The 13998-nt window shown below is 44.6% G+C and overlaps 1 protein-coding gene across 1 annotated transcript in view; it reads left to right on the top strand.

Moving 5' to 3' along the window:
- Positions 1–13092, top strand: part of LOC142256843 (potassium voltage-gated channel subfamily A member 7-like) — a 59419-nt gene extending 46327 nt beyond the window's left edge. The window contains exon 2 of the mRNA XM_075328772.1: positions 9152–13092. Coding sequence (XP_075184887.1) covers positions 9152–10021 — 870 coding nt within the window. The 3' untranslated portion in view covers positions 10022–13092. The remainder of the gene's footprint in view (positions 1–9151) is intronic.
- The last annotated feature ends 906 nt before the right edge of the window (positions 13093–13998 follow it).

Genomic DNA, 13998 nt, shown 5'->3' with positions numbered 1-13998 from the left:
GATAAATTCCCTAATAAACTGATTTCCAAAGTTTCAGAACCTTACAAAGTGAAAAAAAGCAAAATATTATTACAGAATAACTAAGTAATACCACTATATGGATGTAATGCCTGATTGGAGCCACAGACTCAGACTGGCTGTAAGGGGAGTCTAGAGAAAAGCCGCTCACAAAGCAGGACCCCAAGAACTCTGCAACCCTTTAACCCCTATACAGGGATTTGGAATTACACAGAGCTCCAGAGATCACTACCTGTGGTAGGCTGTAGTCCGTGGTGGTCAGGCAGGGTCAAAAACCAGGAGATGCAAAACAGGAACCGAATCGGCAGGCAAGGGTGTAGTGAGGAGACAAAGCAGAGGTCAAATCCGGAACTGGCAGCAAGGTACAAAAACGACAGGCAGGAGGGTAGTCAAAAAACAAGCAAAGGTCAGCGCACAGGAATCAACATACAAACAGCACATGAGCCAGGAGTACAGAACTATCTCTGGCAGTGGTCATGTGACAGGAGGGGGAATAAGAAGGGTGTGGTGTCTTCCCATTGGCTGCAGGTGAATGTTGGCAACTTCAGCTGGAAGACACACACGCCACCTACAGTCAGCCAGTGGTACTGCAGGTTCCAGGGAAACCCAGCCTAGTGGATGAGCGGAGCCTGTGCTCCACAGAGCCACGGGCTCTCCCATCACCAGCACTATCCATGGTGGGAACATGGCGTCGTCTGGCGATCGGAGCAGAAGTCGCAGGAGCGGGCTCCGGTGGGGACGTGACAATGGATGGTCTATTATTAGTTTTAGTGATTGGCTGTAATCCATGTGGGATTCTAACAGCCTGTGTTGTTATCCTGTAGCACCTCCGCAGGGGAAATATGGCATTACATGGTGCTCATTTGAATAAATAGGTTGTCCGTTTAATTAACTGTTGGGATGAGTCCTCCAGACAAAAAGTGTTAGCATCTCTCTGTTCCAGACCTTGATTCATTATTGCATTTGTGCCTTTTTATTTTTATCTAGTTTTTAGTGTTTGGTTTTTTACTGTTTTCATATGCACCTAATTCTTTTTAATATACGCCTTTTTATACTCTATCTTATGTGTTCACTTACTCTTTTATTTTCGCCATTATGGGTGGACTGTAGCATTTCCAGATGTTTATTTCTTATTTATGATTTGCAACTTCTCAAAAAGTGGCAAATTTTGGCACAAATGTATTCCAGTCCTCCCCCTGGAATGATTTTAGGTACACCAGAAAAACCTTTGGGCAAATTTTGCAAAAACTTGCAAATTTTTGCACTAAAAAGTTAAAGAAAACTTAAGGTCATTTTTTACTTTGCGCAAAATTCATTAACCACTCGGTTTTTATTTCTGTTGCCTTTGGTGCGTGTGCCTCAGATTTGTTTTTTTATACTTGGACTAGTTAATCTTGTATTAATTAATTAGCTCCGTTGTATGAGCCCTGGGTGAGGCTCACACTATTTAATCCACTGAGCTTTGACCATCAGTTGCCAGTTATCATTGCAGCTTGACCTGGTTCCTGTGATTTTCAGCCTCTACTCTACTTAGTAGATTGCTGCTCCTTCAACTTGTCTCATATTTTGACAACTCCTTTACCTGATGTTCCTGATCCTATCCTAGCCTCCTGCTATTGACGTGGCCCCCCGACCATTTTTCCTAATGATGTGACATCGATGAGCTGGAGCATTGTCATCCATGAAAATGAAATTAGGCCGGTGTTGCTCATGCAGAGGCACAATGACTGGATTAGTGATGTAGTAGGGGCTGTCATTGTACCATTCATATAGTGTAGGTCCATTCTGTACTGACGAGACACACTGGCCCACACTGTAACAACACCACCACCAAAGGCTCATCTGGGGACAACAGTGGCTGATACATAGAGCTCTCCTTCACATTTCCATAATTGCGCCATCATTTCTGCTGCTCAGCATGAATTAACTTTCATCAGTGAACAGCACTGAGGCCAATGGTCCCTCATCCAGGGTAGATTACGCCTGTGCCTGGTGTTGTGGTCAGGTACGTAGATGACGCTTGTGCCTGGTGGTGTGGTCAGGTACGTAGATGACGCTTGTGCCTGGTGGTGTGGTCAGGTACGTAGATGACGTCAATGCCTGTTGTTGTTGTCAGGTGCCTTGCAGGTCTTCTAGCACGCAGACCACGCTGTGTAAATGGTTTTGACTGGTCTGATGTGAAGAGAGATTAAGGCTCCGCTCACTGTGTATTGGTGCTCAAGAGCAAAATAAATAATATTGTAGAGTAGCTCTGGCACTCAAAAAGCAATCTAATGTGACACTTGGTGCCTCTCATCTCCCTTAAATGTGCCTGCAGTTGTGTAGTCTTCATCATCTTGTTCCGAAGGGTATTGTTCACAATGAAGCGGTCCTCAATGTGGGATGTGGCCAAAGGACGTCCACTTCTCTGCTTTTCTGTAACTCTTCAAGTCTCTCTGTATCTCTGTTGCAACCTTTTGATGAAACTCTATGATACTCTAAGCTCAGTGGCCACTTTTATCTGGCAAAATCCTGCTTGAAGCCTGGTAATTGTGAATTGTGAGATACTGCTGATCAATTGTTAGGTGTTGTCTTTGTCTCAGATGTCAAAATGTGACCAACACGATGAGGAGGACTGGTTAATACCAATTCTAATTGAACCCTGAAACGTATTGGACGATTCAGGGATCAAACTCCTGTTGTGAATTTTGCCTTAAGCTCCTTATTAGAGAACAGCAAGTTGTGCAAAAAGTCCTGAAACACAGAACAGTTGGACATGAGCATCCAGAAGGTTAGAGAAGGTCACATTAAGTTCACCTGAAAAGGTTAGAGCGCATTGTAGGGTCATGCTGAAATTTCACTCAAAAGCCAACTATCCATAACTTTTTGTGACTACTGTAATTCTCATTTGCAAAAGGTTGTAACCCGTAAAAAGCCAAATTACGTGTCTCCTTGTCCCGCAGTATTCTTATTTGAAGCTCGTGGCATCTTGCCTTCAAAAGTCACCAACTTGTGTTTCATTTTATACTCGCCCTCATCATTCACACAGGGTTTGTTTTCCAGTCTGAAGATAGCACTGCAGGTTCTGAGCTCCGAGTTCTTAGATCCGTAACCTTTGGACAGTTGGTACAGATTGTATTGGAATATTATTCTGACTTGATCCATACAGTTTAAGTGCAATTCCTAATGTTGATATTTAATTTTATCTTGTACTAGAAGGTGGCCCGTTTCTAACGTTTCGGGTGGTCTAGAATGTGTATGTAGGTTAGCAGAGTGAATAATAAGGTAATGAATGGACTGGATGGGTTCGGTGTAATTTAGTATTCTTATAATTGTTTATTGGTTTTAAAATGACAAACAACAGAAGGAACAGTTTTAATAGATGAGTCTAATGTTAATGATGTCCATGGCTGGTAATGAAAGAAGGCCATGAACAGTGTAAAGTTAAGTAAAAATATGCTGATGCTGTGATGTGGCCCAATGCTGGTATGTGCCCCCATCGTGGTGCAGCCACCATCCTGACATGTGCCCCCATCCTGCAGGGTAGGTAATGTGTGCGGGTGGGGGGGGGCGGAGCCAAGCGGGGCCATGGCGCTGAGGACGTCAGTGCCAGGGAATGCATGGCTGGGGACAGGTAACTATCCAGGTGTGTGTGTGTGTTCGGGCGCTTTCACACTTGCGTTCAGCGCAATCCGCCACTATGGAGAATAGCACAGTCCATTAACGCACTGCGCTATTCTCCATAGACTTGTATTGTCGACGCACTGTAAAGGCTGCTTTACATGCTTCAATTAATCGTGCGATCGCATTTGAGATCGCACCCGCCCCCATCGTTTGGGCAATTTCTTGCCCGTGTCGCACAATGCTGTAACCCGTCACACGTACTTACCTTCCAAACGACCTCGCTGTGAGCGGCGAACATCCACTTCCTGAAGGGGGAGGGACGTTCGGCGTCACAGCGACGTCACACAGCAGCCGGCCAATAGAAGCGGAGGGGCGGAGATGAGCGGGAGGTAAACATCCCGCCCACCTCCTTCCTTCAGCATTGCCGGCGGGACGCAGGTAAGCTGTTGTTCATCCTTCCCGGGGTGTCACACGTAGCGATGTGTGCTGCCCCGGGTACGATGAACAACCGGACGTTCGATTTTTGGAAAATGAGCGACGTGTCAGCGATGAACGAGAAGGTGAGTATTTCTGCTAGTTCATAGCTGTCACACGCTACGATATTACTAACGATGCTGGATGTGCGTCACTTACGACGTGATCCCGCCGACATCTCGTTAGATATATCGTAGTGTGTAAAGCCCGCTTTACGCAAGTGTCTGCGTTGCATCCGCTGGACGACGCTGCGTCGCTAATTTGACGCAGCGTCGGACGGAGAGAATGCTGCATGTAGCGTTTTTTGGGTTGTTAAAATATCGCACCTTGACAGATTCTGTTAGAATCCGCCAAGGTGTCTAATGATTGTCTATGGGGGCAGATTCCGCCGCAATGCAATAAGCGGCGGAATCCGCTGACGGATCGCGTTACGTTCTACTGCGCATGCTCAGCATGTCCAGCAGAACGATCTAAATCGTTTAAAATCACTCCTGGTCTCTCCTCCTCTCTCCCCACCCCTCATCCCCCCTTCTCTCTCTACCCCTCCCCCACCCCCCTCTCTCCCCCTCTCTCGTACTCATTGATTACCGGCGCGGCGCTGCACAGCTGGCAAACTGCTCTGGCGGCTTCTCCTGCTTTTGAAAACGCCGGCCGATCATTATTCAGTCTCGTATTCACTGCTTCCCCCACCCACCGGCGCCTATTATTGGTTGCAGTCAGACACGCCCCCACGCTGAGTGACAGCTGTCTCACTCCAACCAATCACAGCTGCCGGTGGGCGGGCTATTTCGTGCGGTACAATAAATAAATAATTAAAAAAAAAAAACTGCGGTCCCCCCCAATTTTGATACCAGCCAAGATAAAGCCACACGGCTGGAGGCTGGTATTGTCAGGATGGGGGAGCGCCACGTTATGGGAAGCCCACCACCCTAACAATATCAGCCAACAGCCGCCCAGAATTGCCGCATCCATTAGATGCGTCAGTTCCCGGACTCTACCCGGCTTATCCCGAATTGCCCTGGTACGGAGGCAAACGTGGTAATAAGGAGTTAAAGGGCAGCTTATAGCTGCCACTAAGTCCTAGAATAATCATGGCCGGCGTACCTGTAAGTGAAAAGTAAACCTGTAAGTGAAAGTAAATAAATACACACAACGAAAAATCCTTTATTTGGAATAAAAGACAAAAAAAACCCCTCATTTACCACTTTATTAATCCCCAAACACCCATCCAGGTCTGACGTAATCCACACGGCGCTTTCAGCTCTGCTACATGAAGCTGACAGGGAGCGCCGTAGAACACAACCGCTCTGTGTCAGCTCCACGTAGCAACTAAAGTAAGCCGTGCTGTCACTGGAGACTTCACTCAGGTAGTGCTTGCGTGTGTGCAGGGATGATGATGAGTGCATTAGTGCTTGTGTGTGCGGTGATGATGATGAGTGCGATAGTGCCGGGGTGTGTGCGGGGATGATGATGAGTGCGGTAGTGCTTGTGTGTGCGGTGATGATAATGAGTGCGGTAGTGCCGGGGTGTGTGCAGAGATGACGATGGGTGCGGTAGTGCCAGGGTGTGTGCGGGTATGATGATCGGTGCGGTAGTGCCGGGGTGTGTGCGGCGATGATGATGAGTGCGGTAGTGCCTGCGTGTGTGCAGTGATGATGATGGGAGCAGTAGTGTCTGCGTGCATGCGGGGATGATGGGTGCAGTAGTGCCGGGGTGTGTGTTCAGTGTATACATGCGGAGGACGGAGTGTGGTGGGGGTGGAGCCGAGCGTGGCCATGGCGCTGAGGACGTCAGTGCCGGGGACTGCATGGCTGGGGACAGGTGACTATTCGTGTGTGTCTGTGTGTGTTTAGTGTATACATGCGGAGGGCGGTGTGTGTGGGGGGGGTGGAGCCGAGTAAAGGCCGCTTTACACGCTGCGATATCGGTACCGACATCGCTAGCATGGGTACCCGCCCCCATCTGTTGTGCGACACGGGCAAATCGCTGCCTGTGCCGCACAACATCGCCCACACCCGTCACACTTACCTGTCCGGCGACGTCACTGTGACCGGCGAACCGCCTCCTTTCTAAGGGGGCGGTTCGTTCAGCGTCACAGCGACGTTACAGCTGCGTCACTGAACCGCCGCCCAATAGAAGTGGAGGGGCGGAGATGAGCAGGACGTAACATCCCACCCACCTCCTTCCTTCCGCATAGCGGACGGGAGGCAGGTAAGGAGAGGTTCCTCGTTCCTGCGGTGTCACACGGAGCGATGTGTGCTGCCGCAGGAACGAGGAACAACTTCGTTACTGCTGCAGTAACGATTTTTGAGAATGGACCTCCATGTCACCGATGAGCGATTTTGCACGTTTTTGCGACGATGCAAAATCGCTCATAGATGTCACACGCAACGGCATCGCTAATGCGGCCGGATGTGCGTCACCAATTCCGTGACCCCAACAAGTTCGCATTAGCGATGTCGTAGCGTGTAAAGCCCCCTTTACGCTGGTAACCATGGTACACAATCGGGTAACTATGCAAAGCACTTTGCTTAGTTATCCGATATGTACCATGGTTACCAGCGTACGCCGGCTCCCGGCACGATCCCAGCAACGCAAGGGTATGTCTCCGCTGGGTTCCCGGTGTGGGCTCCCGTGGGTGCAGCAGTCACCTGAGAGTCAGGGCTCCGTGTGGGTGCAGGGAAAGGTGTCGGGCGCCATAATTCGTGCTGTTCGCAGGCACTTCAGCGCATGCGCTGTCTCGACAGTTGTCACTGTAATGACGTCATTTTGGAGCAAGACAGACAGAATAAGGCAATTATATATATAGATATCATAGTTTTATTGTTTTAAAGGGACAGAAAGACTGTTCAGACAAAGCACAGGCGCTCGGTGCATCATAACAGGGCCAAATATTTAATACATTTTTCTGCCTGTTTGTTTTCCATCTATCTTGCCCTTCCCTGGTTCTATAAAACTAGACCTGTCAATCAAAGAAGAGGGGAGTGGAAATGGAGAGAAAACAAGCAGATGGAAAGGTGTATATAAATGATTAGCCATGATGCACTGATGCACTGTATTTGGTTTGAACAGTCATCCTGTGCTGGTAGAGTCCCTTGAAGGTAGACATAAGTCCATCAAACTGATTTATCATGGCTGTCTCTCTGCCATATGAGACTTGTGACAGATCCACGACTTGACAGTCATTTCCATTCTTGACTCTCAATAGTAAACGTGTTTCCTTTGGCAGTCGTAGGGTTAATAGTTTGCCTACCAGCAGCTTCTGACTCTTTGTCAGGTGTTTTTTTTCAGTTTTGGACCACTCCCAGTTCCTTGTTATACCTTCTGCTACCAGCAGAGGGTTCTGGTTATTCTCTTTGCCATTTGGAAGCTGGTCCTGGTGGTAGAAGGAGCTGCTGGAAACCCTCTGTTGACGTTGCAGTGGTGGCTCAAGTCTTGGTGCTGACTGCAGCAGTCTGTTGTAGTGTTTTCCCCGTCTGTCTTTCTTCCCTGTTGGGTTCTTTCAGTATAGTGGTGAGGCTAGAGTCCTTTACCTGCCCACTCCCTAGCCAGGAACTATTGTAGGGTCTTTTCAGGGCTACAGGTTCCTACAGGTGCGGAATCTATATAGGGACTGGCTAGGAGTGCAAGGTACAGTGGCAGGTAGGTGGAGGAGGTGTCCATCTTCCCTTTCACTAGTCCTAAGGCCCTCCATTGTTCTAGTGTTCCCGGTGTACCCCTTGTTTGTCATGGTGTATCCCTTGTTGTGTGTTTGGCCTCACACCAGACCTTCCCCTAATCTGTGCATGACATGATCGCTCCTTACAAACACAATTGGCCCAAAGGGCAACTAGAGGTACCCTAAACTCAAGATTAATAAAACTTAACTTTTAATCCTAACAAATTAACACAGATCAATCTAAAAGCAGTTGCAGGTAGAGCAATCAAACATATACTAAATCACGTATCCGGCCGCGGACCGGACACTATGAGTAACATGAGTGACAATAATTGTCAGAGTGATATTGCCCTACCCTGCCTAATAAAAGCTAACTAATAGCCTCCCCAACATGTTTCACCATGTCTGGCTTCATCAGGGGGCTAAGGCTATGCATGATTGCTCCTTATTCACCAGATTGAGCTGAAAACCCTACTTGGGGTCAGTTTAGAAGAGGATAAGATATTTTTTTAGGTCAGTTTTATCAGATTAATTCTACTATAATTTAGTAGTTTCTTGAGATAAAACTTTTTTACATCACTTTTAGTAAATATTGGTATTCCTCGTGAGATAACAATTCTGGAGTTTCTTTTCTTACAACTTTGTTCATTGTGAAGTTCATCTGTTATTTCTTCTTAAACTGTTTGAATAAAATGATAACTGGACATTACCATTCCCCTTGTCATTAGAGTACGTCATTATTGGCATTCATTGGACCTCGGAGAGTAGGGACATGCCTGATTATAAGGGAAAAGTTATGTCCAGTTGTCCATTCATTGAGGAGAGGAGAACCTTGGTGTGTGGTCCAAAAATTGAGAAGTGGTTGTGTATGAGCTGGCTTAGTGCTATTAATTTTTATGGGAGCCATAAATATTCAAGATGGGATAACCCCTTAAGGGGTGCATCATTGTTGGACCTTGGAGAGTAGGGACATGCCCCATTATAAGGGAAAAGTTATGTCCAGTTGTCCATTCATTGAGGAGAGGAGAACCTTGGTGTGTGGTCCTAAAATTGAGAAGTGGTTGTGTATGAGCTGGCTTAGTGCTATTAATTTTTATGGGAGCCATAAATGTCCAAAATGGGATAACCTCTTAAGGGGTCCATCATTGTTTGACCTTGGGCAGGAGGGACATACCCCATTGTAAGGGAAAAGTTATGTCCAGTTGTCCATTCATTGTAGAGAGCAGAACCTTGGTGCGTGGTCAAAAAATTCAAAATTGAGGAGTGGATGTACATGAGTTGGCTTAGCTCTATTAATTTTTAAGGGAGCCATAAATGTCCAAAATGGGATAACCTCTTAAGTTTTCATCTATATACTGTAAAATATCCTAAAAATGTTTTTTTCTCTTTCCGTTTCAGGTGCAGCCGGTTCATAGGAGTAATATGACGCAGACCTTTAAAGAGAAAAGTCCATTTGAGGATCCCTTCTTTATTGTGGAAACCATCTGCATCTGTTGGTTCTCTTTTGAGCTCTCCGTACGTTTCATTGCTTCTCCCAGCAAGGCAGCCTTCTTCAAGGATATCATGAATATTATTGACTTTGTGGCTATCATACCATACTTTGTTGCACTAGGCACAGAACTAGCTCGCAACAAAGGTGTTGGCCAACCAGCCATGTCATTGGCCATTCTCAGGGTAATCCGTTTGGTGAGAGTCTTCCGTATCTTCAAGCTGTCCCGGCACTCCAAGGGATTACAGATTTTGGGACAGACACTTAAAGCAAGTATGCGAGAACTTGGTCTTCTTATATTCTTCCTGTTTATTGGAGTTATCCTCTTCTCCAGTTCTGTGTACTTTGCAGAAGCAGATCACGAAGACACCAAGTTTACCAGCATCCCGGAAGCATTTTGGTGGGCTGTGGTCACGATGACAACAGTCGGCTATGGAGATATGTCCCCTGAGACTGTTGGTGGTAAACTGGTGGGCTCACTCTGTGCCATTGCCGGTGTGTTGACCATCTCTCTTCCCGTGCCAGTCATCGTATCCAACTTCAGTTATTTCTACCATCGTGAGACAGAGTGCTCAGATATGGGCAATTATAATCACGTTGGTTCATGTCCGAATGGTCCCCCTCATACTCCAAAGACTGGGGGGAAGGATAAGAGTCCCATACTGGATAAATTTAAGAATTTATATAGCAATTCTAAGCAAGAATACCTGGATGGACTGGGCCCCTTGGATGAAAAAAGTAAAAATTCTGGACAGTCACATACAATAACTGAAGTGTGATTTCGGGTACGGTGGCTTTTTCCCAACTAGTATCATAGCATCCTCATTATCCTCATCATCATTTCATCATCTTTCATTTTGGAGTCTTAAATGAAAAGTATTGGTGTCCAGTCAGTTTGAGAAATATGACAATTTTTAAATACTTGGCTTATTTGAAATTAGGAAGAATTTCGGAAGTGGCTTTTTTGGGGGGGGGGCGATCTTAAGGTAGACCACCACTGATTATGCTGATGAAGTGTCACCATTGTAAGATACAGAATTGGTGTTGACATGAATAAAATATGTGAATTTTTGGATAAAAACAAAAACATATAACGCAAAGAATAATGAACTGCAAATTTACGGCGGATTCTTGGCCAGTTGAAGGTCCTTCACCAAGTCGGAGAACGAAGAAGATGACTATTATGATATTCTGCACTATTAAAGAGCTCAGGGAAACAGATTGTGAGATCAGGCTCAAAAAATGGCAAATAACTAAATTCACAAAAACAAAAAAAAGGTTTCCGAGGGGAAAGATGCAAAGTGGGCCACTAAATAAGGTGACTCCTATAGACTGGAAAATATGGGTTTCGCCTAGAAGAGAACCAGAGAACGTATCTTTGTGAAATCATTTATTTAATCCATTGGGTTTGCAAAAATTCTTCACCACATGTATAGGTCTCGAGAAAGATTTCCGAGGCATGATTGGTTATTCTCAGTTCACTGTAATTTCCTTGGTCGCTGACTTAATGGGACAACTGTTCTGTAAAGTTTTTGAAAATACACAAAGTTCTTCTACGACACAAACTGCAGTCAACTTTTTGTCTTAATTTTTGAAGAAAGTCTTTAATTTTTAACATAATAATGAGGAGTAAGTTTCCATCTCACTGAATGTTTAAGCAAAACTTTTCCCCATGGGATCACCTCTTATGACCTGAAGCCTTTAGGTTCGCCTGAAGCCCCAAGATGTCAATGCAGCTGTCCATAATATTAGGCCAAAAATGGAAAATGCAGGTGTCAATGATGTTGTCCATAATATCACATTCATCCCATGCTACTCAAAAAGGGTATATAGTTGAGGAATAAGGATTTGTGTAGTGGAGTCCTCGGAGGCGTAGCTTGAAGCTAATGCACCTCCCCCCCACAATCTACATGTGATATTTTATAATACCTATGAGCTCCTCTCTCCAACGAAGGGTTCAGGTGGAATTTCTTGCACTGTAGCTCTCCTTGTCCCTCTCCGTGTCCTTTCCTGCAAAATTAGGGAAATCTGTTCAAGTATGCACTCCTGTGGCTCACATAGCACAAGCAAATGATAACAGTCTGAATGTAAGTTTCTATGCACCACCTTTGTATATACGTAAGAATAAAAAGGTCTCCAATTGTTGTCCACTAATACTAGTTGTCCTCCAGTGCAGGTTAACAAAAATCCCAATTTTGGTCTTGATATTCCTAAAGATATATAAGCCATAACACCATAGTACAGCAGATCTCATGCTTGGATAATCAAGAAGATATTTATTCTAATATTCTCCTAAAAATTATAAAATAAATGCATTCTAAAAAAGTATAGCGTCCTAGTGGTAAAGTCCTGCCCAACCCTGGGTTTCGCTTTCAGAGCTCCATCTGGGGCTTTTTTTAATTTTTCAGTCTATGACCATTTTTGTGATGTCACTATGAGATCTGATTACACATTTAAGGAATTGTGGACTTTCCTTTTTTCATTCCCATGATGCCCCATTGCAATTGTAATTGCTGGCTTGTATCACTCTCCCGATTAACATCAGATAGTGGAGAAATCTGTTACATTTGCAGGTTTTTATCTTTTTGGATTTTTTTTTTTTAAAGTATCCTAGTGGCAGAACAAAATACTGCCCAACCTGGGGTTTCACTTTCAAAGCTTCCTCTGGGGCTTCTTTTAATTATTCAGTCTGTGACCATTTTTGTGATGTACACATTTAACGAATTGTGGACTTTCCTTTATATCTTTCCTTGGTGCCCCATTGCAATTGTAATTTCTGGCTTGTAACACTCACCCAGTTAACATCGATAGTGGAGAAATCTGTTATATTTGCAGTTTTTTTTATATATATATATATATGTTTAACATGAAGACAGACTCTGAGCCCCAATGCAAAAATTGACATAAAGAACAATAGAGCTTTCTAGGAATGTTGATTCAAGAAAAGATCATTGGTGAAAAGAAGATCTTTTCTCAAAGTTATTGGAATTTTCAGGCAAATAATAGAGCGTTATTGGTTGGTATAAAATGATTAAAAATCCTTAAACGACATTAACATGGGACATTGGCGAACATGCTAGAAAAGGTCTAACCTGTAGAACAAAGTGACAAGAACAAAAACGTCATCAATGTATCGGCACATTATCTGGCTTGTCTTCTTCATGTAGACAGAGCATTCTGGACAAATATATTGAATACCCTCACTTCCAAGTTGTGATATAAGAGATGAAGTGGAGGGGGGTGTCTATTATTTCCATCACTACCTCTTTGAGAAGTTTCCGATGGCAGTCAGGTCATGGTCATTACAAACTCACGAGAGGACTATAATTGGTTCAATCATCCGACCTACCTAAAGACTTGACAGTAGAGTCAGCATACTTGTGTTTTAATGAGCCTTTCACTCCAACAAGACAGTAAATGAGGTGAAGTGATCTGCTAGAGATTTCTTCCTGGGGGGTGGAGGGTCGTGTGATGTGAAGCCTTGATGACACGTAGGAATATAAAACATCTATGCATTCAAAGCATTCGAAGAAGGTGGACAATGACTTCTGCTTAAGAGTGTGAACTATTAAAGCTGGCATTGCTTTTGAATTTCTTATATACATTAATTCTATTTGTAAAGGAGCCAAGGTGATGTTTTGAGTGTTTTTTTTGCATATATAATTTGTTATAATTGAATTAACAAAGAGATGATACTATGCAAATTGTTTACACAGGACTACTATATGAAAGTGCCAAATACACACTGGCCAGTGCCACGGGCCACTTCTTAATACAGTACATGTAAGCACAATGTCATCTTGAAAAATTTATATTTATCTAATAATAAACCATTTATTTATTGCAAAAATGTCATGATTTTTGATTGCCTTTGGTTGTGCGTTTTTTTTTTTTAGTTTTATATAAAAAGATTATCCTCATCATGATAAATGGTTAAAATTGCAAAACAACTTTGCAATTCACTGATTATTAAATTTCTTCTCTACTCTCAAGAAAAGATAGATTTTTAATTTTATTGTTTGCAGCTCATTGTCAAGGTCCTCTTTTCCTGGAGTGCAGATGTTACAAGTTATTTTCTATGGAGTTTGCAGGTGCTGTGGCAGCTTCAGTGCCCCTGCGCTCATCCAGTGCTGCAGAGGATAAGCTCCCTCAGATTGCAGCATTGTGGAGAGCACAGTTCGGTGTTGCAGAGGTAAAGCTGTTTCTGTTTGCATCATTGGTGACTGCACAGTTCGGTGCTCCCGAGATTAAGCTGCATCTGCTTACAGCATTCGAAAGTGTACAGTTCAATGCTACAGAACAAAGCTGCCTCTGCTTGCAGCATTGTACAATTCAGTGCTGCGGAAGCTGTCTCTGCTTGCAGCATTGCAGAAGCTGCCTTTACTTGCTGCATTGGAGAAGCTGCCTCTGCTTGCAGCATTGGAGAAGCTACCTCTGCTTGCAGCATTGGAGAAGCTGCCTTTGCTTATAGCATTGGAGAAGCTGCCTCTGCTTGCAGCATTGGAGAAGCTACCTCTGCTTGCAGCATTGGAGAAGCTGCCTCTGCTTGCAGCATTGGAGAAGCTACCTCTGCTTGCAGCATTGGAGAAGCTGCCTTTGCTTGTAGCATTGGAGAAACTAACTCTGTTTGCAGCATTAGAGAAGCTGCCTTTGCTTATAGCATTGGGGAAGCTGCCTCTGCTTGCAGCAGTGGAGGAGCTGCCTCTGCTTGCAGCATTGGAGAAGCTGCCTCTGCTTGCAGCAGTGGAGAAGCTGC

Source organism: Anomaloglossus baeobatrachus, chromosome 11 (assembly GCF_048569485.1).
Source record: "Anomaloglossus baeobatrachus isolate aAnoBae1 chromosome 11, aAnoBae1.hap1, whole genome shotgun sequence".
In the NCBI taxonomy this organism is placed as follows: domain Eukaryota; kingdom Metazoa; phylum Chordata; class Amphibia; order Anura; family Aromobatidae; genus Anomaloglossus; species Anomaloglossus baeobatrachus.
This window is presented reverse-complemented; position numbering and strand designations above follow the sequence as displayed.